Here is a 20,510-nt window from a genome sequence, read left to right on the forward strand (position 1 = left end):
GCCTTTTCATACTATATCAGAAAAGCGAAAAAGGGTGGGGGGACAGCCTCTATTTTTACTAATGCTCAGTTGTAAGGACATATCCTTTTGGCAACTTTGGGTCTTTTGAGCATCATGCTATACTGTTTAAATGTCAGCCACCAGTGCTGCCCATAACCCTGTATAGGCCACCAAAGCACTGCCCCACTATCTTTACTGATTTATCTGAACTATTGTCCTTGAGAACTATGATAAAATCATTGCGTTGGACGATTTTAATATTAATGTTGACAAAGAGACTGACTCCAAGGCCATTGAATTTATTCATCTTTTGAGCTCTATGGACTTTATCCAACATGTTACTGGGCCCACCCATAACCGCGGCCATACTCTGGACCTGATTATTACCAAGAGGCTTTCTATTGACATATCCTCTATTGTTGATGTTGCTTTACTACCTTGTTGCCCATAGTAATGCGTTAGCGTTTCTTAGCACAGGGTAATACCTATCTTACCTTTGAGTTGCTACAGATTTTATTGAGTGTATGAACAATACTCCACCACCTACTCTGCCTTCCTCGTGATTATTTAGTTTATAACTTTAATAGCAAATTAAAGGCAACCATTGATGCCATAGCTCCAGTAAAGTTGAAAAAGGCCACATCAAAACAGAGAGCCCCTTGGATGAGTGAGGAAACGAATCAATTAAAAAGAGAAATTGCAGAAAGGCAGAGCAGAAAGTCAAAGTTGCAGGTCCATTATGATATTCTGAGAGAGCAACTTGGCATATATAACAAGGCAATTAGACATGCCAGACGGGCTCATTTATCTACCTTGATCACTATTAAAATCAGAATAATCCGAGAGTGCTTTTCACGACCATTGATGGCCTGATAAATTCTACCCCCGCAAACCTATGTGAACTTTCCTCCACATCTAAATGAGATGAGTTTGCTGCATATTTCAGAGATTAGATGCTCTTAGATTTAAGTGCTGCATTCGACACTGTTGACCATGATGTCCTTCTGGACAGGTGGGTTGGCCTGTCCGGTCCAGTTCTAAATTGGTTTAGGATCTATTTAACAGTTTGAGACTTTTTCACCCTTGGTGAACATAACTCAGAGAAAATACATATCACATGTGGCGTTTCACAAGGTTCGATTTTGGGTCCGGTACTGTTCAGTTTGTTATATATATATATATATACACACACACACACACACACACATATATACACACACAGTGGGGAGAACAAGTATTTGATACACTGCCGATTTTCCTACTTACAAAGCATGTAGAGGTCTGTCATTTTTATCATAGGTACACTTCAACTGTGAGAAACGGAATCTAAAACAAAAATCCAGAAAATCACATTGTATGATTTTTAAGTAATTAATTTGCATTTTATTGCATGACATAAGTATTTGATCACCTACCAACCAGTAAGAATTCCAGCTCTCACAGACCTGTTAGTTTTTCTTTAAGAAGCCCTCCTGTTCTCCACTCATTACCTGTATTAACTGCACCTGTTTGAACTCATTACCTGTATAAAAGACACCGGTCCACACACTCAATCAAACAGACTCCAACCTCTCCACAATGGCCAAGACCAGAGAGCTGTGTAAGGACACCAGGGATAAAAGTGTAGACCTGCACAAGGCTGGGATGGGCTACAGGAAAATAGGCAAGCAGCTTGGTGAGAAGGCAACAACTGTTGACGCAATTATTAGAAAATGGAAGAAGTTCAAGATGACGGTCAATCACCCTCGGTATGGGGCTCCATGCAAGATCTCACCTCGTGGGGCATCAATGATCATGAGGAAGGTGAGGCATCAGCCCAGAACTACACGGCAGGACCTGGTCAATGACCTGAAGAGAGCTGGGACCACAGTCTCAAAGAAAACCATTAGTAACACATTACGCCATCATGGATTAAAATCCTGCAGCGCACGCAAGGTCCCCCTGCTCAAGCCAGCGCATGTCCAGGCCCGTCTGAAGTTTGCCAATGACCATCTGGATGATCCAGAGGAGGAATGGGAGAAGGTCATGTGGTCTGATGAGACAAAAATAGAGCTTTTTGGTCTAAACGCCACTCGCCGTGTTTGGAGGAAGAAGAAGGATGAGTACAACCCCAAGAACACCATCCCAACCGTGAAGCATGGAGGTGGAAACATCATTCTTTGGGGATGCTTTTCTGCATAGGGGACAGGACGACTGCACCGCATTGAGGGGAGGATGGATGGGGCCATGTATCGCGAGATCTTGGCCAACAACCTCCTTCCCTCAGTAAGAGCATTGAAGATGGGTCGTGGCTGGGTCTTCCAGCATGACAACGACCCGAAACACAAAGCCAGGGCAACTAAGGAGTGGCTCCGTAAGAAGCATCTCAAGGTCCTGGAGTGGCCTAGCCAGTCTCCAGACCTGAACCCAATAGAAAATCTTTGGAGGGAGCTGAAAGTCCGTATTGCCCAGCGACAGCCCCGAAACCTAAAGGATCTGGGGAAGGTCTGTATGGAGGAGTGGGCCAAAATCCCTGCTGCAGTGTGTGCAAACCTGGTCAAGACCTACAGGAAACGTATGATCTCTGTAATTGCAAACAAAGGTTTCTGTACCAAATATTAAGTTCTGCTTTTCTGATGTATCAAATACGTATGTCATGCAATAAAATGCAAATTAATTACTTAAAAATCATACTTGATTTTCTGGATTTTTGTTTTAGATTCCGTCTCTCACAGTTGAAGTGTACCTATGATAAAAATGACAGGCCTGCAAAATTTTGCAAAACCTGCAAAATCGGCAATGTATCAAATACTTGTTCTCCCCACTGTGTGTGTGTGTGTGTGTGTGTGTGTGTGTGTGTGTGTGTGTGTGTGTGTGTGTGTGTGTGTGTGTGTGTGTGTATATATATATATATATATATATATATATATATATATAACCCCCTTGGCAGCGTTATCAGAAAGCACAGCATTGACTTTCACTGCTACGCAGATGATACACAACTTTACATTTGTGTCACCAGAGGATTTTAACGCCACAGATAAATTAGACTATTAGTGATTTACAGTGGGCTCCAAAATTACTGGCACCCCTGACTGGCAATGCACAAACATGTGAGAAATACTGTACTTTATTAATGTTTCAATGGAACCAACCAAAATCATACAATTACTTACTACATAATAAAATGTCACCAAAATCAAAAGGTTTCATAATTATTGGCACTCCTCATTTAGTACTTAGTGCAACCACCTGTCAAGGATAACAGGATGGAGTCTTTTCCTGTAATGTTTGACAAGGTTGAGGAACACATTTGGAGGGATTTTGGACCATTCCTCTATGCAGATCCTTTCAAGATCCTTCACATTCTTGGGTTTGCGCTTATCAACTGCCCTCTTCAACTCAGCCCATAGATGTTTGATTGGATTGAGGTCCGGCGACTGAGATGGCCATGGCAGAACATTGATTTTGTTGTCACAGAACCATTTCTGTGTGGATCTTGAGGTATGTTTTGGGTCATTGTCTTGTTGGAAAGTCCACCTATGGCCAACTCCCAGCCTTCTGGCAGAGGCAACCAGATTGTCAGCCAAAATTTCCTGATACTTGATGGAATTCATTATGCCATCAATCTTAGCCAGTGCCCCTGGACCTCTGGAATTAAAACAGCCCCAAAACATCACTGCCCCACCACCATATTTCACCGTGGGTATGAGGTGCCTCTCCTTGTATGCATCTCTGTTTCAACGCCAAACATGGCGATGCTGTATCTGACCAAAACTTTCAATTTTGGTCTCATCTGACCAGAGCACCTTCTTCCAGTCATAATTTTAAATGACGTTTGGCAAATTCCAAGCGCTTACGTCTGTGTCTTGGGGTCAGAAAGGGCTTTCTTCTGGCAAACATTCCAAAGAGCCTGTGGTTGTGGAGGTGGCGTCTGATGGTGCTTTTTGAAACCTGGTGACCCCAAGACGCCGCCAAGGCCTGCAATTCTTTCACAATGATTCTTGGGGATTTTGTTGCTTCTCTCACCATCCTCCTCCCTATCCTGGGAGGCAAAATGCATTTGCGTCCTCTACCCGTGAGGTTTTCAACTGCTCCATATCTTGTAAAAAAAAATGTATAATTGCCCTGACATTGCTCAGTGGTATATTCAATCGTTTGTGGATCTTCTTGTAGCCATTACCATATTTATGAAGGTCTACAACCATCTGTCTCTTCTGAACTGCGAGTTCTTTTGTTTTCTTCATGGTGTTGGATGACAAAGGGATATTGCATGCATGTTACCTCATTTTTATACCCTAGTGAAACAGGACGTGATGTAATGGCTCAATATAGTTCCATAAGACAGAAACTTAAATAAGTGGAATTTAATTCCTTGTTTAATTTAGGTAGATGTTATTTAAAGTAATCTTTAAGGGTGCCATTAATTGTGAAACCTTGATTTGGAGGACATTGACTTTTTATTAAATCAATAAATGATTTTGGTGGGTTTCAATGGAACATTAATATAGTACAGTATTTCTCACATGTTGGTATTTTGAGTTGCTCTACAATTATATTGTTTATATTTTTTTAAAGTATTGTTTGTGCATTGCCAGTCAGGGGTGCCAGTAATTTTGGAGCTCACTGTAAATACTTGGATGGCTTACAAATTCCTCCAGCTAAATCAAGACAAGACCGAGGTACTTATTGTTGGAGCCAAAGCACAGAGAGAATCTAGCCGCACATTTTAATTCACGGGCAATAAAGATAAAACACCACGTAAAAAACCTAGGTGTTATTTTAGATTCTGAACTCAATTTTGAGTCACACATTACGAATGTGACCAAAATAGCATTTTACCACCTGAGGAACATTGCCATGGTGTGGCCGTTTCTCTTAGGCTGATTCAGAGACTCATCCATGCTTTTATTACAAGCAGGCTTGACTACTGTTATGCTCTGCTGTCTGGTCTACCAATGAAAGCCATTGGACAACTGCAAAACATACAGAATGCTGCAGCACGGGTACTGACCAAGACCAGATGGAGAGCACACATTACACCAGTTAAGGTCTCTGCACTGGCTGCCTGTGAGTTTTAGAATTCATTTAAAAGATTATTCTATTGGTTTTTAAAATCAATCCACGATTGTGCACCCCAACACATGGGAGACATGCTTTTAAGGTATGTACCCAGTAGGTCCCTCAGGTCCTCTGGCATTGGCCTTTTAACTATCCCAAAGCCTAGGACCAAGAGGCATGGAGAGGCAGCCTTTATGCCAGAGAACCTGAAGGGGGCTGAAACTGTGGACATATTTAAAAGAGATCTTAACACAAATGTGTAGCTTTGCTTTTCCTTAGGCTGCTTTTTAGTTGTTCAGTTTGTAATCTTATGTTTGTTGTATAGTAAATATATTTCAGCTTTAATTTTTTCCTGTAAAGCACATTGCGTTGCATTCCATGGCTGAAATGTGCTGTATAAATAAAGCTTGATTTGATTTGGAACGAACGGCTGACTGAAGACGGGACGGCCTGCTACAAGACTCTACATCATGAAACTTTGTTGCCGCTTGCTGAAACAAGCAAGGTGTTCTAGCAACGCCCCCCTCCCTGCAGCACCAGCACATGCAGTCTGACGAGAGGAGAAAATGTGTAGAGGGAAACAATTATCAAATGAAATACTTTATTGTTGGCTGACCAAGTGATTTGACCGACCAATAACCGCCATCTAAAAGTCCATGATCTTCACAGCCCTAGTCGTTGTTGTTCTACAGTTGGGGTCAAATATATTGGCACCCCTGCAAAGTAATTTTAGAAAATACAATTGCGATTTTTCACTTCAAAAGGCCTGGAAAATTATGCAGAATTCAAATTCATTTGTTTGGAGGCAGGAAATTCTCGTTTACTGTGTAATTTCTCACCTGTGGTAAGTTGCAGGTGCCTACATGGTACAAATTATAATTCAACACTTTTTGAAAAGAGAAAACAGAACATTCTGCACCATTGCACTCCATTGTAAAGTACAAGGATGCCAATATATTTTGACCCCAACTGGAGCCACATTTTAAAGAACTGAAAATGTCATGCGGATTGTTTTCAGTGCTTAAATTACACAAAAATAGATAAAGATACTTGTCTTTCTCTGCGATGCATTTCAGGAGTTTAGCCTAAATGAGCAATTAGCTGTAGGATACCTTCCGGAATGTACCTGTACAGACAGTAACTGTTCACCCAATAGACCTGTAACCAAAGTACACGTTGCTGATGACTGCCTTCGGGATAGAGTTGACAGGGAGACAGAGCCTGGGGCTTGGTTACCTGCATAACACAAGGTGTGGCAGAAATGCATCATCTGTGTGCATGGACGTCAGCAGTAGAGCAGACGTCCTTTGCACCTGTAGTCCAGGTGATTGTTGAACACAGGGCCACGTGTTAGAATACCATTTTGTAAGGTCGGAGCTAATCTGGTGACAAATAGCTTCTCTGTACTAGCTTATCTTATAAAAGGAAGTCCGTCTAAAGATTTACAACTGTGACTTTACAGCAGTCAAATCGATGTTGAAGCATCTGTTTGCCACAAAACGTCTATTTTAAAGTAAATAATTCCACCAATCGAACACACAATAAGCTTCTCAAATTATGTGCACAAATTTGTTGACATCCCTGTTAGTGAGCATTTCTCCTTTGCCTAGATAATCCATCCACTTGACAGGTGTGGCATATCAAGAAGCTGATTAAAAACAGCATGATCATTACACAGGTGCACCTTGTGCTGGGGACAATAAAAAGGCCACTCTAAACTGTGCAGTTGTGTCACACAACACAATGCTACAGATGTCTCAATTTGAGGGAGCATGCAATTGGCATTCTGACTGCAGGAATGTCCATCAGAGCTGTTGCCAGAGAATCAAATGTTCATTTCTCTAAAATAACCCGCCAACAATTTCATTTTAGAGAATTTGGCAGTACGTCCAACCGGCCTCACAACCACAGACCACATGTAACCACACCAGCCCAGGACCTCCACATGCAGCTTCTTTACCTGCGTGATCGTCTGAGACCAGCCACCCTGACAACTGATGAAACTGGGTTTGCACAACCAAATAATTTCTGCTCAAACTGTCAGAAACCGTCTCAGGGAAGCTCATCTGCGTGCTCGTCGTCCTCACCAGGGTCTTGACCTGACTGCAGTTCGGCGTCGTAACAGACTTCAGTGAGCAAATGCTCACCTTCGACGGCCACTGGCACGCTGGAAAAGTGTGCTCATCACGGATGAATCCCGGTTTCAACTGTACCAGGCAGATAGCAGACAGTTTGTATGGCAATGTGTGGGCGAGCGGTTTGCTGATGTAATAATAATAATAATAATAATATGCCATTTAGCAGACGCTTTTATCCAAAGCGACTTACAGTCGTGCGTGCATACATTTTTGTGTATGGGTGGTCCTGGGGATCGAACCCACTACCTTGGCGTTACAAGCGCCGTGCTCTACCATCTGAGCTACAGATGTCAACGTTGAACAGAGCGCCCCATGGTGGCGGTGGGGTTATGGTATGGGCAGGCATAAGCTACAGACAACACAATTGCAATTTATCTATGGCAATTTGAATGCACTGAGATACCGTGACAAGGTCCTGGGGCCCATTGTCGTGCCATTCATCTGCCACCATCACCTCATGTTTCAGCATGATAATGCACGGCCTCATGTCACAAGGATATGTACACAATTCCTGGAAGCTGAAAATGTCTCAGTTCTTCCATGGTCTGCATACTCACCAGACATGTCACCCATTGAGCATGTTTGGGATGCTCTGGATCGACAGCGTGTTCCAGTTCCCGTCAATATCCAGCAACTTCGCACAGCCATTGAAGAGTGGGACAACCTTCCAAAATCAACAGCCTGATCAACTCTATGCGAAGGAGATGTATCGCGCCCCCACCTTTTTTTGTTAAGGTATCTGTGACCAACAAACGCATATCTGTATTCCCAGTCATGTGAAATTCATGGATTAGGGCCCAATTAATTAATTAATTATATATTTGAACCTGGCCTGGAGTTGGTGCAGTGGGGCATAATAATAATAATACACCTTGGACTTTTAAAGAGACAGTACTGTATTGTTGTATCGGATGGTGATAGGAAGAGTGTTTGAAGAGATGATACTGTAATAGCTGGACATTATGTAATACTTAAAGCTGCCAAAGAAAAGCAGTGACTGCGAGGCTGTGCAAATAGTTTGAGCACACACAGTGCATTCGGAAAGTATTCAGACCCCTTGACCTTATCCCCATTTTGTTACGTTACAGCCATCTAAAATGGATTAAATAGTCCCCCCCAATCTACACACAATACCCCATGACAAAACAAACAGGTTTTTAGAAATGTTAGCACATTTATAAAAAAAAATAAAAAAACGGAAATATTACATTTACATAAGTATTCAGACCCTTTACTCAGTACTTTGTTGAAGCACCTTTGGCAGTGATGACAGCCTCGAGTCTTCTCAGGTATGACACTACAAGCTTGTCACACCTGTATTTGGGGAGTTTCTCCCATTCTTCTCTGCAGATCCTCTCAAGCTCTGTCAGGTTGGATGAGGAGCGTCGCTGCACAGCTATTTTCAGGTCTCTCCAGAGATGTTCGATCAGGTTCAAGTCCAGGCTCTGGCGGCTGGGTCACTCAAGGACATTCAGAGACTTGTCCAGAAGCCACTCCTGCGTTGTCTTGGCTGTGTGGTTAGGGTCGTTCTCCTGTTGGAAGGTGAAATGTCGCCCCAGTCGGAGGTCCTGAATGCTCTGGAGCAGGTTTTCATCAAGGATCTCTGTACTTTGCTCCGTTCATCTTTCCCTCGTTCCTGACTAGTCTCCCAGTCCTTGCCGCTGAAAAACATCCTCACAGCATGATACTGCCACCACCATGGCTCACCGTAGGGATGGTGCCAGGTTTCCTCCAGACGTGATGCTAGGCATTCAGGCCAAAGAGTTCAATCTTGGTTTCATCAGACCAGAGAATCTTGTTTCTCATGGTCGGAGAGTCCTTAAGGTGCTTTTGGCAAACTCCAAATGAGCCGTCACGTGCCTTTTACTGAGGAGTGGCTTCCGTCTGGTCACTCTACCATAAAGGCCTGATTGGTGGAGCACTACAGAGATGGTTGTCCTTCTGGAAGGTTCTCTCATCTCCACAGAGGAACTCTGTCAGTGACCATCGGGTTCGTGATTACCTCCCTGACCAAGGCCCTTCTCCCCCGATTTCTCAGTTTGACTGGGCGGCCAGCTCTAGGAAGAGTCTTGGTGGTTCCAAACTTCTTCCATTTAAGAATGATGGAGGCCACTGTGTTCTTGGGGACCTTCAATGCTGCAGAAATGTTTTGGTACCCTTCCCCAGATCTGTGCCTCAACACAATCCTGTCTCAGAGCTCTACGGACAATTCCTTCGACCTCATGGCTTGGTTTTTGCGCTGACATGCACTGTCAACTGTGGGACCTTATATAGATATGTGTGTGCCTTTCCAAATCATGTCCAATCAAGTTGTATAAACATCTCAAGGATGATCAATGGAAACAGGATACAATACTTATGTAAATAAGGTATTTGTTTATTTTAAATAAATTTGCTAACATTTCTAAAAACCTGTTTTCGCTTTGTCATTATGGGGTATTGTGTGTAGATTGATGATGAAAAACATTTACTTAATCCATTTTAGAATAAGGCTGTAATGTAACAAAATGTGGAAAAAGTCAAGGCGTCTGAATACTTTCTGAATGCACTGTATGTATGTATGTAGCCCGCGGCCCTGTTGCCAAGACGATGCGAGGGGGACAGGAAGAGGGAAGTAGTGAGGCAGAGGGAGCATGCTGGGCACTGACAGCTGAGCCCAGACTGTAAACAAAAGCACTGTTATGCAACACCCACCCAACCTGCACTGCGGGGGCGTCCCACTCACATTACAGCACGGCTCAAAATGGTGGACATACACAGTGTACAAAACATTAAGAACACCTTCCTAATATTGAGTTGCACACCCCCTTTTGTCTTCAGAACAGCCTCAATTCGTCGGGGCATGGACTCTACAAGGTGTCGAAAGGGATGCTGGCCCATGTTGACGCCAATGCTTCCCACAGTTGTGTCAAATTAGCTGGATTTCGTTTGGGTGGTGGACCATTCTTGATACACACGGGAAACTGTTGAGTGTGGAAAAACCCAGCAGCGTTGCAGTTTTTGAAACAAACCGGTGCGCCTGGCACCTACTACCATACCCCGTTCAAAGGCACTTAAATCACATAATTTGTGTCTCAATTGTCTCAGGGCTTAAACATTCTTTAACCTGTCTCCTCCCCTTCATCTACACTGATTGAAGTGAATTTAACGAGTGACATCAATAAGGGATCATAGCTTTCACCTGGATTCCCCTGGTCAGTTTGTCATGGAAAGAGCAGGTTCATAATATTTTGTACACTCAGTGTATTTCACAGCATTCTTCTTCCTCCTCACTGTGCTTTGTGCCTCGGTTTTTACTCACTGTTTCAATCCAGCCAGAGGCCAAGTAAAAAGATTAAAACGAAATTAGTCAGTTAGGCCTATAACCAGAGCCGTGTTTGAATACACACACTAACATACTGTATACTACATACATACACACACTACATACTATTAGTTTTAGTATACTGTAAACAAACGGTATCCTTTCAGCTGCTGTAATGATATGCTATGCGGTTCGTAAGGCTAGCATAGCTAACAAATTGTCAGCCAACAAAGTGTAACGCACCTTATTTGAAAAGTCATTACTTCATAACATTGCTCAGCATTTTCTTAACATTTGTCATAATTAGTTGAAACAATGAATTTGTATCCGCTCACGTCGGACTTCGACTGCATATTTTCCGCCATGTTCTTCGAATCTGAAAATGTTGTGAAGCCATGCCCATTTTCTGGAGAATTGCATTATGGGTCCTAAAAGCACAGAAATAGTGTCCACTGCTTGTATACCTCGAATTTTGGCAATTGTAGTACGACATCCGGGATCTTTTCGCATACTAACTATATCCATACTATGACCAATAAGCATACTACATACTCAATTTGTCCCAAATAGTATGGTTAGTATGAGTATTCGAACACTCAGCTCAGGACTAACAAGACGGCGAGTGAAGCCTTATCGATAAGGACCATCAGTACAGTATTTATTATCAAAGCAAAATGGACTGCTTGCCATCCAACTAGCGATCACGATGTACTAATACCACAGAGTTTCTAAACCCAGAGACGCAACATTGCGAGACTTCCGGGAACGCTTGCGAAGCAGACTCCACAGACCAGACCGGGGTTTGGCAAGTCAATAGGAGAAGTGAAAAATGTGTCCTTAGTTGTTAATTTTCTCAAATGCAAAACAGAATCGAGCCAATGTCTTACGTAGTGGAAACTGTCATTACTATAACGTTGTGAAAGTGACACGTTTTTATTTTCATCAAAAACTTCATATGGAAGGAGTGCCTTTGATTTGACGGCCTGCACATGCGCAGTTCAGCGCGACAGGGATTTCTATTGGAGATGCAGTTTCTGCCCATCTTTGCTAATAAATCCTAAAGAGCAGAGTCAATAGAGTGATGCGCCCTTGAACTCCTTTGGGGTGTTGGTTGCGTTCTATGGATTGTTATTGTGCTCCAGCTGCCAAACAGGAGTCTTCACAGAGCACCGAGACACATTAAACATGGATCACTGACCACCAAAACACCAGCGGGGAGGTTTGATGCAGGCACAAGTGGGGAAGGGAGGGGAGGAAAACAGAGTGAGGGACAGTGAAAGACAGGGAGAGGATATTCGCTGAGAGAGGGAGGGTTGGGGATATTAAAAAGGATGACAGAAACAGATTGAAAGAGGCAGTAGAGAGAGCGACTAGAGGTGAAAGAGGGAACATTGGTAGTAGGGAGAAAAATGCATAACGCAGCAAGATGTCTGGGAGAGTCCACTTGCCCATAAAGTGTATAAAAGAAGAAGAAGGGGTGAAAGTGGGAGGACAGTCAAATATATAAAATGAGAGGAGCGGGAGTATGACCATCTCTCTGCTCTGGTGCAGGACATTGTTCCATCTAAAAGTACCCCATTTTATTTCTCATAAAATAACTGATCCCCTGATGAGACAGAGACGAAGGCTGCAAGCCAGATTTCAGTTCAGACAGTCAGCGAGACAGAAAGGCCAGACAAGGGGAAGCAGATAAACACTCTCCCTGACATTCTTTCCCCTGTGCACTCACAAGGCACTCATAGGGAAACCACACGGTCTAAAAGTGTCTCTTCCAACCAAGAGGCATGGCTTTCATGTGGTTTACCACAAGGCCCATATCCCTGGTCAACACTAACACATCCTGCCCCAACACACAAACATGCTCACAATAGCATCTGCTAAACAATCCAATATCTGCAACAGAAAGTGACCAATTTTTCCACCAAGCTCTCCATTCGAGAGGGACTCAACCTCACTCCGACCTCCGACACCAGCTGCAGAGCAATCTGGCTGAGAAGTCCAGCCAAAAAGGAGAGGGAGGAGACTGCACGTCCAAAACAACAGGGAGGGAACTCTGGAGATGTGGGACAGATGCTACCTAACCCCACCCCCTTCTTTATTAGTTAGACTGAGGGTAGTCTGGCTAGACCATAGAAAGAGCTTAAATAGTGCTCCTGAAGATCCAAAACTTGTAATCCTGTGCTCCCAAAGAAAGTTGCATTTTGACCCTGGTCCTCGAGTACCCCAACAGTACACATTTTTATTGTAACCCTGGACAAGCACACCTGATTCAACTAGTCAACTAATAGTCAAGCTCTCAATGAGTTGAATGAGGTGTGTTTGTTCAGGGCTACAACTAAATTGTGTACTGCAGGGGTACTCGAGGACCAGGGTTGGGAAACACTGATCTATAGTGACTATTAAAAAAGGAGAACATGTATGCAACAGGCCGATACCACTCTCCCCTCTTTTTGTATGACAAAAGATGTTAAAAAGGCACTCACCTCATCGTAGGTGCTTTCCACCTTGGGGTTGCTGGCTGTTCTCTTGAGGCTAGTCCCCAGACTCGTGCAATGCGTGGCGTCCGACTTGGACCGCTGGTGTGTCCGCTTAGAAGGCGAGAGGTAGGCATCGGCGGGGATGATTTGGCTGTCGGGGGCCGGGGACAGCTCCACGGTGTGCCGCTGGTGGTGGTGAACCCGCGCACCGTCCCGCAGCCCAGGGCTGGCGGCCGCAGCACCGGCAGGATCCACACCTTTAGAAGCTGCGTGGGGCTTTAGTTCATCTGAGAGGATTAGCTTGCGCAGCTTGGTGCCGCGCGAGTGGCGCTGGGTAGAGATGTGCATGTCGGAGGAGTAGGCGCCGAGCAGCCATGCCGTCTGCAGGGAGAAGGCAATGCTCTGGCGGCAGCGGTGCACCACGTAGGGTCGGATGGCGTCGCCCATATCCTCGTCCATGTGGACGTACATGTTGAGCAGCTGGGGCAGGTGGAAGTCCACATCTTCGTCCGAGAAGCTGAAGAGGCGGTTGCCAATGTAGGCCTGGACACCGGGCTCTTTGGACTTGTACAGGTAGGAGATGGCCATGGAGACATCGAAGAGCTTGGACTCAAACAACCGCAAAAGCAAGGACTGCTTGGCTGCCGCGGAGGACTGGTCGCCATTTTGCGGTTGCGACTGAGGGCATGTCTGAGTAATTTGTCGGGGAGGATCACACTTCTCTTCCTCCTCTTCATCCTCCTCTTTAATCGAACCTGTGTCACAAGGCTGTTGTGACGGAGGGCATGGCTGCGTTATTTGTTGTGAAGGATCATGCTGTTCTTCCTCCTCTTTAATCGAATCTGTGTCGAAAGGCTCCAGGTATACTGTTCCATTGGGCAGCAGCCTTTGCGGGCTGCACTTTTCCAACAACTCTGGTTCTTCCTCAACCTTCAGGAGTTTGACCTTCTGCAGGACCTCCTGGCAAGCCTTCAGGGCCACTTCAGGGTCGATGACCAGGTCCAGCTCCACAGCGTCCTCAGATATGATGTCCAAAGGAGGGCTGCAGCCACGCATGCCATCGCTGCCGCTGCTGCTGGGGCTGGAGCTTCTGGGACTGGAGGAGGACTGGTGCTGGTTGGGGCAGTCCGAGGAGCAGTCCGAGCAGGAGGATGAGGAAGAAGAGGATCCAGGTGAGGAAGGGCAGGAAAATGTAGAGGTGGAGGACAGCGAGGGGCTGAGGTGAAGTGCCTCGATATGGGCAGGGGAGATAGCCACTTCCATGTCAGCCATGGTGGCAGTTGAACCTGGGAGAAGGAGAGATGAGTCAGTGAATCAAGAGAGACCAGTGCACAGACAGGGAAAAATAAGCGTGTATTCATAACATCAGATTGATTCTTAAAAGTGATGCTTTAGGCTAGCTCTTGAAGTCATACATTAATTTGTTGTTGTTTTATTAAAATATTTAACTGAATGGCTCAATTAACATTTACCAAATAGCAAACAACTATCTGGAATATAAACTGAACAAAAATATAAAACAACATGCAACAATTTCAACAATTTTACTGAGTTAGTTCATATAAGGATATCAGTCAATTGAAATAAATAAATTAGGCACTAATCTATGGGCAGGGGCGCAGTCATAGGTGGGCCTGGGGAGCCAGACCCAGCCAATCAGAATGAGTTTTTCACCACAAAGGGGCTTTATTACAGACGGAAATACCTGTTGTCTATTCCATTTGCACAACAGCATGTGAAATGTATTGTCAATCAGTGTTGCTTCCTAAGTGGACAGTTTGATTTCACAGAAGTGTGATTGACTTGGAGTTACATTGTGTTGTTTAAGTGTTCCCTTTATTTTTTTGAGCAGTGTATTTTTGTTCAGTATAAGACGGGTGCCTCTCTCCATGAACAAGTATTAACAATTTTAATCTATCCACTACATTTACCAAAATCAATTCACAAAGCATGCAGTTCCAATCAGCATAAGATCTACTGGGTCACAAGGTCAGAGTCCTCCAGACATCCGTGATCGCACTCATGCCATAACCAAGTCCAAAGCCGTGACAAACACAGTACTCTACGCAGCTGCACTCCCAAGGTTTCCTAGAACGAGTCTGAGCCAATGACACAAAAGCCTCACAGATGTGCTTGAGGCCCTTTCCAATTCCCTCGGACGGAAAGGATTAGAGCATTACGTAACCAGGCAGATTCACCTCATTGCTTGAAGGGGATGAGATGAATGCTTTCTTGCACTTATGTGATAGTGTCCATGACAGTATTTCCATTCAAAAGGTCTGGAAATGTATTTGAGAGCTCAAGATTTCACATCCAGTGTGTCCATCATTCATACATAGAAGTGTCATGACAATAAAATGCTAGTCACTTTCAGCAAACAGAGCGAGATTGGCACTTTTCATAAAATCTCTCTGCTAAAACTAGGGTTTCGCCTTTAAAAACGAGCTAATAGGCAAGTCTTTTAGGGGATTCAACAGGGGGGAAATGGCTATTAAAGCATGAGAACCACTTGAGGGACCAAAGTAAACATATTTCCAGATAGAAACCATCAGGCTAAAACTAGGCCTTTTAGACGGATTTCGGTAATGAGAATTTGGGGTGAAATGTACAAAATTCAGATGAAAATGTAAAATGTGTTTAAAATAAGACAATGTGCCATAAACTAGGCATCTTAGTCTTCAAAATTATAGTGGATTGTTGCAGATACATCATGGTTTTCTAACTTAATTCGCTACTGCCATGGTTAAAACTGGTTTCATGAGAATCTCCCGCATGCGCGTCATTCAACAGGTTTCAGCACGCAGTCAGCGACAGGGCCCCCCTATGAATACCACAGGCTTGAGCAACAACAGTGAAACAGAAGATACAGCCCTGCATGTTTGCCTTTATCAGTACCACATACGTTCACATCACCAACTGAAAATTGACCTCTGACTTCCACAATCACCCAAGCGTCTGGAGTCAACCTCCGGTTGGATTAAAGGTTTGATCAAGTATAGACTCTTCGCATGTTTCACTTTTTAGAATAGAGCCTATTTTCTGAAGGTATTTGGAGTCGTCTACCTCCTGAGTCCCTTTTAGAATGCATGTCGCGTGGCTTAGCTCTTTCTGGTGAACAATCCTTGAAAGCATGTAGCCCGGACTACATATCATGAGTATTGCACTCTATATAAAAAAAGGCAAGGTCGCTGAAGACCTAGGCCTACCAATAAAACAGCATATGGCTCAGGTTCCTACACCTATTAAAATGAGCATATGCTGTAGCTCTCATCAGTTTAATTGGGTTGTGGACCTATTAAGATTGAGCATTTGTGGCCTTGCTCTCTCAGGTACAGTTTACTTTGTAAGACAGCCTGATCCTCTCACCGTCACCAGATCTGATTATGTTGTGGAGGCTATTCTCTCCAGCGATTTCTGTCCAAAGGTCCCGTCCCTGCTGTGTCTGAGAATCAGGCACTGATACCCCACAGCTGAACAGTTTGTAGAATACACATTGCCATTCCAGCCTCAACTTTGAGAGAACAAAACACACAAGTAATCTACTTCCCTCTCAGTGTGTGTTTAGCCTACATGTTAAACACAGACCACGATACAATATTCTGATCTGCTGCAACTGACACTAATTTCAGGCCCCCCCAAAAAATGGTGCTATTAGGCTAAGCCTGTTCCTATTACTACAGCTTTAGAGTCAAACGTATAAGCTAGGCCAAGCCTAATTAATTAACCCCACAAATGTTGTTTTAGAAGCTGATCTGAGATTAGCACACAATGGAGATTGACTTTCCCTTGCATATAGGCCTAGAGTATGAATTAACAGTGACAAATGCCCAAAGCACTTATATGGTACTGATAAGATTACACACTGACCTCCAATGATGTAAATGGCTAAGAGACATGGGATAGGCCTACCTAATATTTATTCCGATAAATGTTTAACCAACTTTACAAGCTGTAACCTAGGACACGACTCATTCTTGTGGGATGTGCTTGATGTTCCGATTTCATTAGCGATACGCCAGTTGACACTATCAGAAATTCTTTAGGTGGAATTTCAAGAGGAATTTCAGGAAGTAAATGTTTACAGCAATTGAAAAAAAGTATTATTACTTTGACAAGTGATGAGGCTCTGCGTGGTTGTAATAATTGCACACTCTGCCAACTGTAAAATACAGCCCAGATGAAACACGTCGCGATTAATCTAACACAGGTGACTGAAGTAATGGCTCTTTGCCAGCTCCTCCAGGCCCTGTCAGGCAGGGGTGGGACGATGGCTTCCAGATGTGGGCTTTTGGAGGCTGTAGGGGTGGGCGTCTGCCACCTCTCTTTCTCCACACAGCTGCTGCACTCTGCAGGAAATTCATCTGCTGCTCCACAGAGCGAGTCATACAGCACAGGCACGAACAGAGCCAACAGCGTCTCCCTTTATGGCATCAAGTCTGTGTGTGAGCTTGTCATAGTTAATTAAGGCAGTGAGAAGGTTATTTACCAGACCAAAGGTTTGAGGCAAATGTGCACTTGATAATTATGAGTATTCGTACTGGCACCTCCATTTCTCTTTTAAGGCAAATATGACAACTGCCAACTGGGCTTGAGATATTTGCAGGACAATGTAGGCCATACCATGGCAGTTCAGCCTGGCCTTCAAGCCTATTTAATGTACAGGCTGGCCTTCAAGCCTATTTAATGTGGCCCCTTAACGTGTTGTGCACAAATAATCACTGTGGCCAGCCTGAATGGCCTTTATCATTGTTGTGGTTGGGTGATAAAGTATGGAGTGAAATGCGGGATGTTCCCTAAACGTTTGTATTTCACTGTTACCAATTAGATCAATGGTGAAAAATCTCTTACTCATTTTACATTTGAGTCATTTAGCAGACACTCTTATCCAGAGCGTGCATACATTTTTCAAATTACTCCACACACAAACGACATCTGACCTAATTGGACTGACCAACCAGCAATGTAGCAGCAGGAGCCCATCTGCTGTCCTTCACTCCTGAACTCCGACCCTTGGTTATCAGGAATCTAGAGCTGTACACAGAATTTCATCACCCCTTAAACAAACAGCATTTAAAAACTTGCTGGAAAATGACCCTTCCACTGACCCCATAACATACACAAGCTTGTATGTATACTCTAAAATGTCACTGCCACAAGTGAAGGCATTTCCAGCAGGTGTGACAGGAGAAACAGATCTTTAATTTGTTTCTATAGTGTGGACACTGGACAGTGAAAACAACAGGAAGGGTAGTCAGTGAGTGTGTCATTGGGGTGGAATATCAAGCACACAAAGCCCTACCTCTCCCCTGTCCCGATTTATTATTTAACGAGGTAGTGGCACAATCAGCTACCCAGGCGGAATAACACCGATTGGCGTATCGTTCGCTCTCTGAAACTGTGACCAGCAGGATCAGTTGCACACTTCAGGTCTTTCCATCACAGCACAGATGGTAAAGTTTCTCTGCTATAGCGGGGGAGTGAGTAATCTGGCACTGGTTCAAATCACGATCTCGCACACATTATGACTTCACCAAGAACATCCCCCAGCTTTTAGAAGACGTAAGAATAAACATAATGATATTACATGCTCTTTTAGAGTGGGAATGTGTGGTTGTGTCGTCAATATTCAACAAAGACCCTCCAACACACATCTCCAGAAGGCAGCTTGTCCATTAACAGTGCATTCGGAAGTATTCAGACCCCTTGACTTTTTCTAAATGTTGTTACTTTACATCCTTATTCTGAAATTGATTAAATTGTTTTTTTCCCCCCCTCATCAATCAAGTCGGAGATTTCCGAGTTCCCAGTTGTTTTGAACACGCAACGAGGGTCAATTATCGAGCGTTAACGATAAACAGTGTTGTGACGTCTCATCCTGTACAAAGTGTCAAGAGGCACGTGCATTTCAAAACAGTCCGCAAAGGTAACCATCGGTCATGTGACTCCACTGGCATTAATCTCTTCCGAAACCCCCCGGCAAACCCACTCGTTTTCATCGCAACGACTCGAACGAGGGTAGCCCTACCTAGTATCATGCACACTTTTCCTCACCACTTGACTCCTACCGTGGTTAGTCATGATGCGGGGTAGGAGCACTTCCCAAACGGTATGCCTAACTACTTCGCACATATTGTTGTTTTTAAAGTACATAGACAGACGATATTGCTATTTAACTAAAGTCAGGAATAGGCGAATCCAATAAACTATAATATATTTACTATGGCTAAATACAGTAGCTAGTAAACTAGAAAATCTTGGCTATCAAGGCGTGCCACAACTCCATCGTCGTTACAGTCAAAGCAGTTAGTTAGCTATCAAACAACCTAAAACCACATCAGTGCCCACCTGAGAATGACTAGCGTCCTAGCTGTATTTAATGCCCCGTCTCCATCGTGTTTTATATTTTTTAGCTAATGCTTTCACAGAAGGCCAGATAAACTGGGTCATGTGAGTTATTGTTTGGCATCTACTTTACTAGCTGAGCGAGCCAGGCTAGCTAGCCGCCTAGCCCAGCAGCTCGCTAACTACAGTTAGCTACCACTTGAAGATCCTGAATGCTACAACAAGCTTTACACAGATTATTCAAATCACTGGTTTCAACCTCCAATCGTTAAAGGACAAATACATTCATACTGCTAAACTCAAAGAAAACAAATAAAGCCTGGCTTCTGACTAATTTGCTCGCTAGCTAGTATTGTTAGTTAGCTACTGCGTCGCCCGCTGGAAGAGGAAGCGTTCCTTAAAACGCCTAGCCGGAACAACCAATATCAGTTGAACGTTGTTATATAAATAAACAACTTACCCTCTTGACAAACAATTTCGATTTTAGGGTCTCAATCTATCCATTGGATTTGTAATTCCATTTGGAAAGACTCTAGCTCCCCAGCTCGAATCTCATTCTGATGCTGCGCAAATCCGAAACCTGTAGCCAACGGATCCGCCTCAAAATATTTAAATAAAAGAACCGATGACGCCAGCATTATCACTTATCAGTGGGCAAGTGAATCTGATGCGGCGTTGAAAACAACTGGGAACTCGGAAAACGAGGTCAAATCACGACGTCAGTGATCTTCAGAATTCCGAGTTGGATGACCGTTCAAAACGATTTTTTCCAGTCAGAGACGTTTTTCCGTAGTTCCCAGTTGTCTTGAACGCACTGAAGTCGGAGAGTTCCGAGTTCCCAGTTGTTTTCAACGCGGCATAAATGAACACATCCCTTGGCATCAAGATAAGTTACAGTGTGATGCGTCCTATCTGTTCATTACCAAAGCCAACCAAACATATACCCAAATAATGGTTTATGGTCTGTACTTTACATTGTGTGATTTGAAAAGAGGAAGATCAGAATAACCAATGTTGGAAATAAATTACATTGGAATATTAACTTGCTATGTCTCATTTTCTCGTAGACCATGAGTCTTTGGAATCTTCCTGTGTTGTGTGACTTCTCGCTGTGTTTCAGGAAGATTTTATGTTTGCCTTGTGCACTCACTGCATTGATTTGCATTAACTCATTTTATGTCTGTGGATAGTATGCCACCCGGTGGCCAA

General features: G+C 43.8%; 1 protein-coding gene across 1 annotated transcript in view; it reads right to left on the minus strand.

Annotated features, from left to right (window-relative positions):
• The window catches only part of LOC121586888 (phosphatidylinositol 4-kinase beta), a 37,353-nt gene extending 17,440 nt beyond the window's left edge, over positions 1-19,913 (minus strand). Inside the window, exons 1-2 of the mRNA XM_041903922.2 lie at positions 19,762-19,913; positions 12,966-14,245 (exon numbers count right to left, since the gene is read on the minus strand). Coding sequence (XP_041759856.1) covers positions 12,966-14,231 — 1,266 coding nt within the window. The 5' untranslated portion in view covers positions 14,232-14,245; positions 19,762-19,913. The remainder of the gene's footprint in view (positions 1-12,965; positions 14,246-19,761) is intronic.
• Between the last annotated feature and the right edge of the window lie 597 nt (positions 19,914-20,510).

Source organism: Coregonus clupeaformis, chromosome 17 (genome assembly GCF_020615455.1).
Source record: "Coregonus clupeaformis isolate EN_2021a chromosome 17, ASM2061545v1, whole genome shotgun sequence".
NCBI classification, from domain to species: Eukaryota; Metazoa; Chordata; class Actinopteri; order Salmoniformes; family Salmonidae; genus Coregonus; species Coregonus clupeaformis.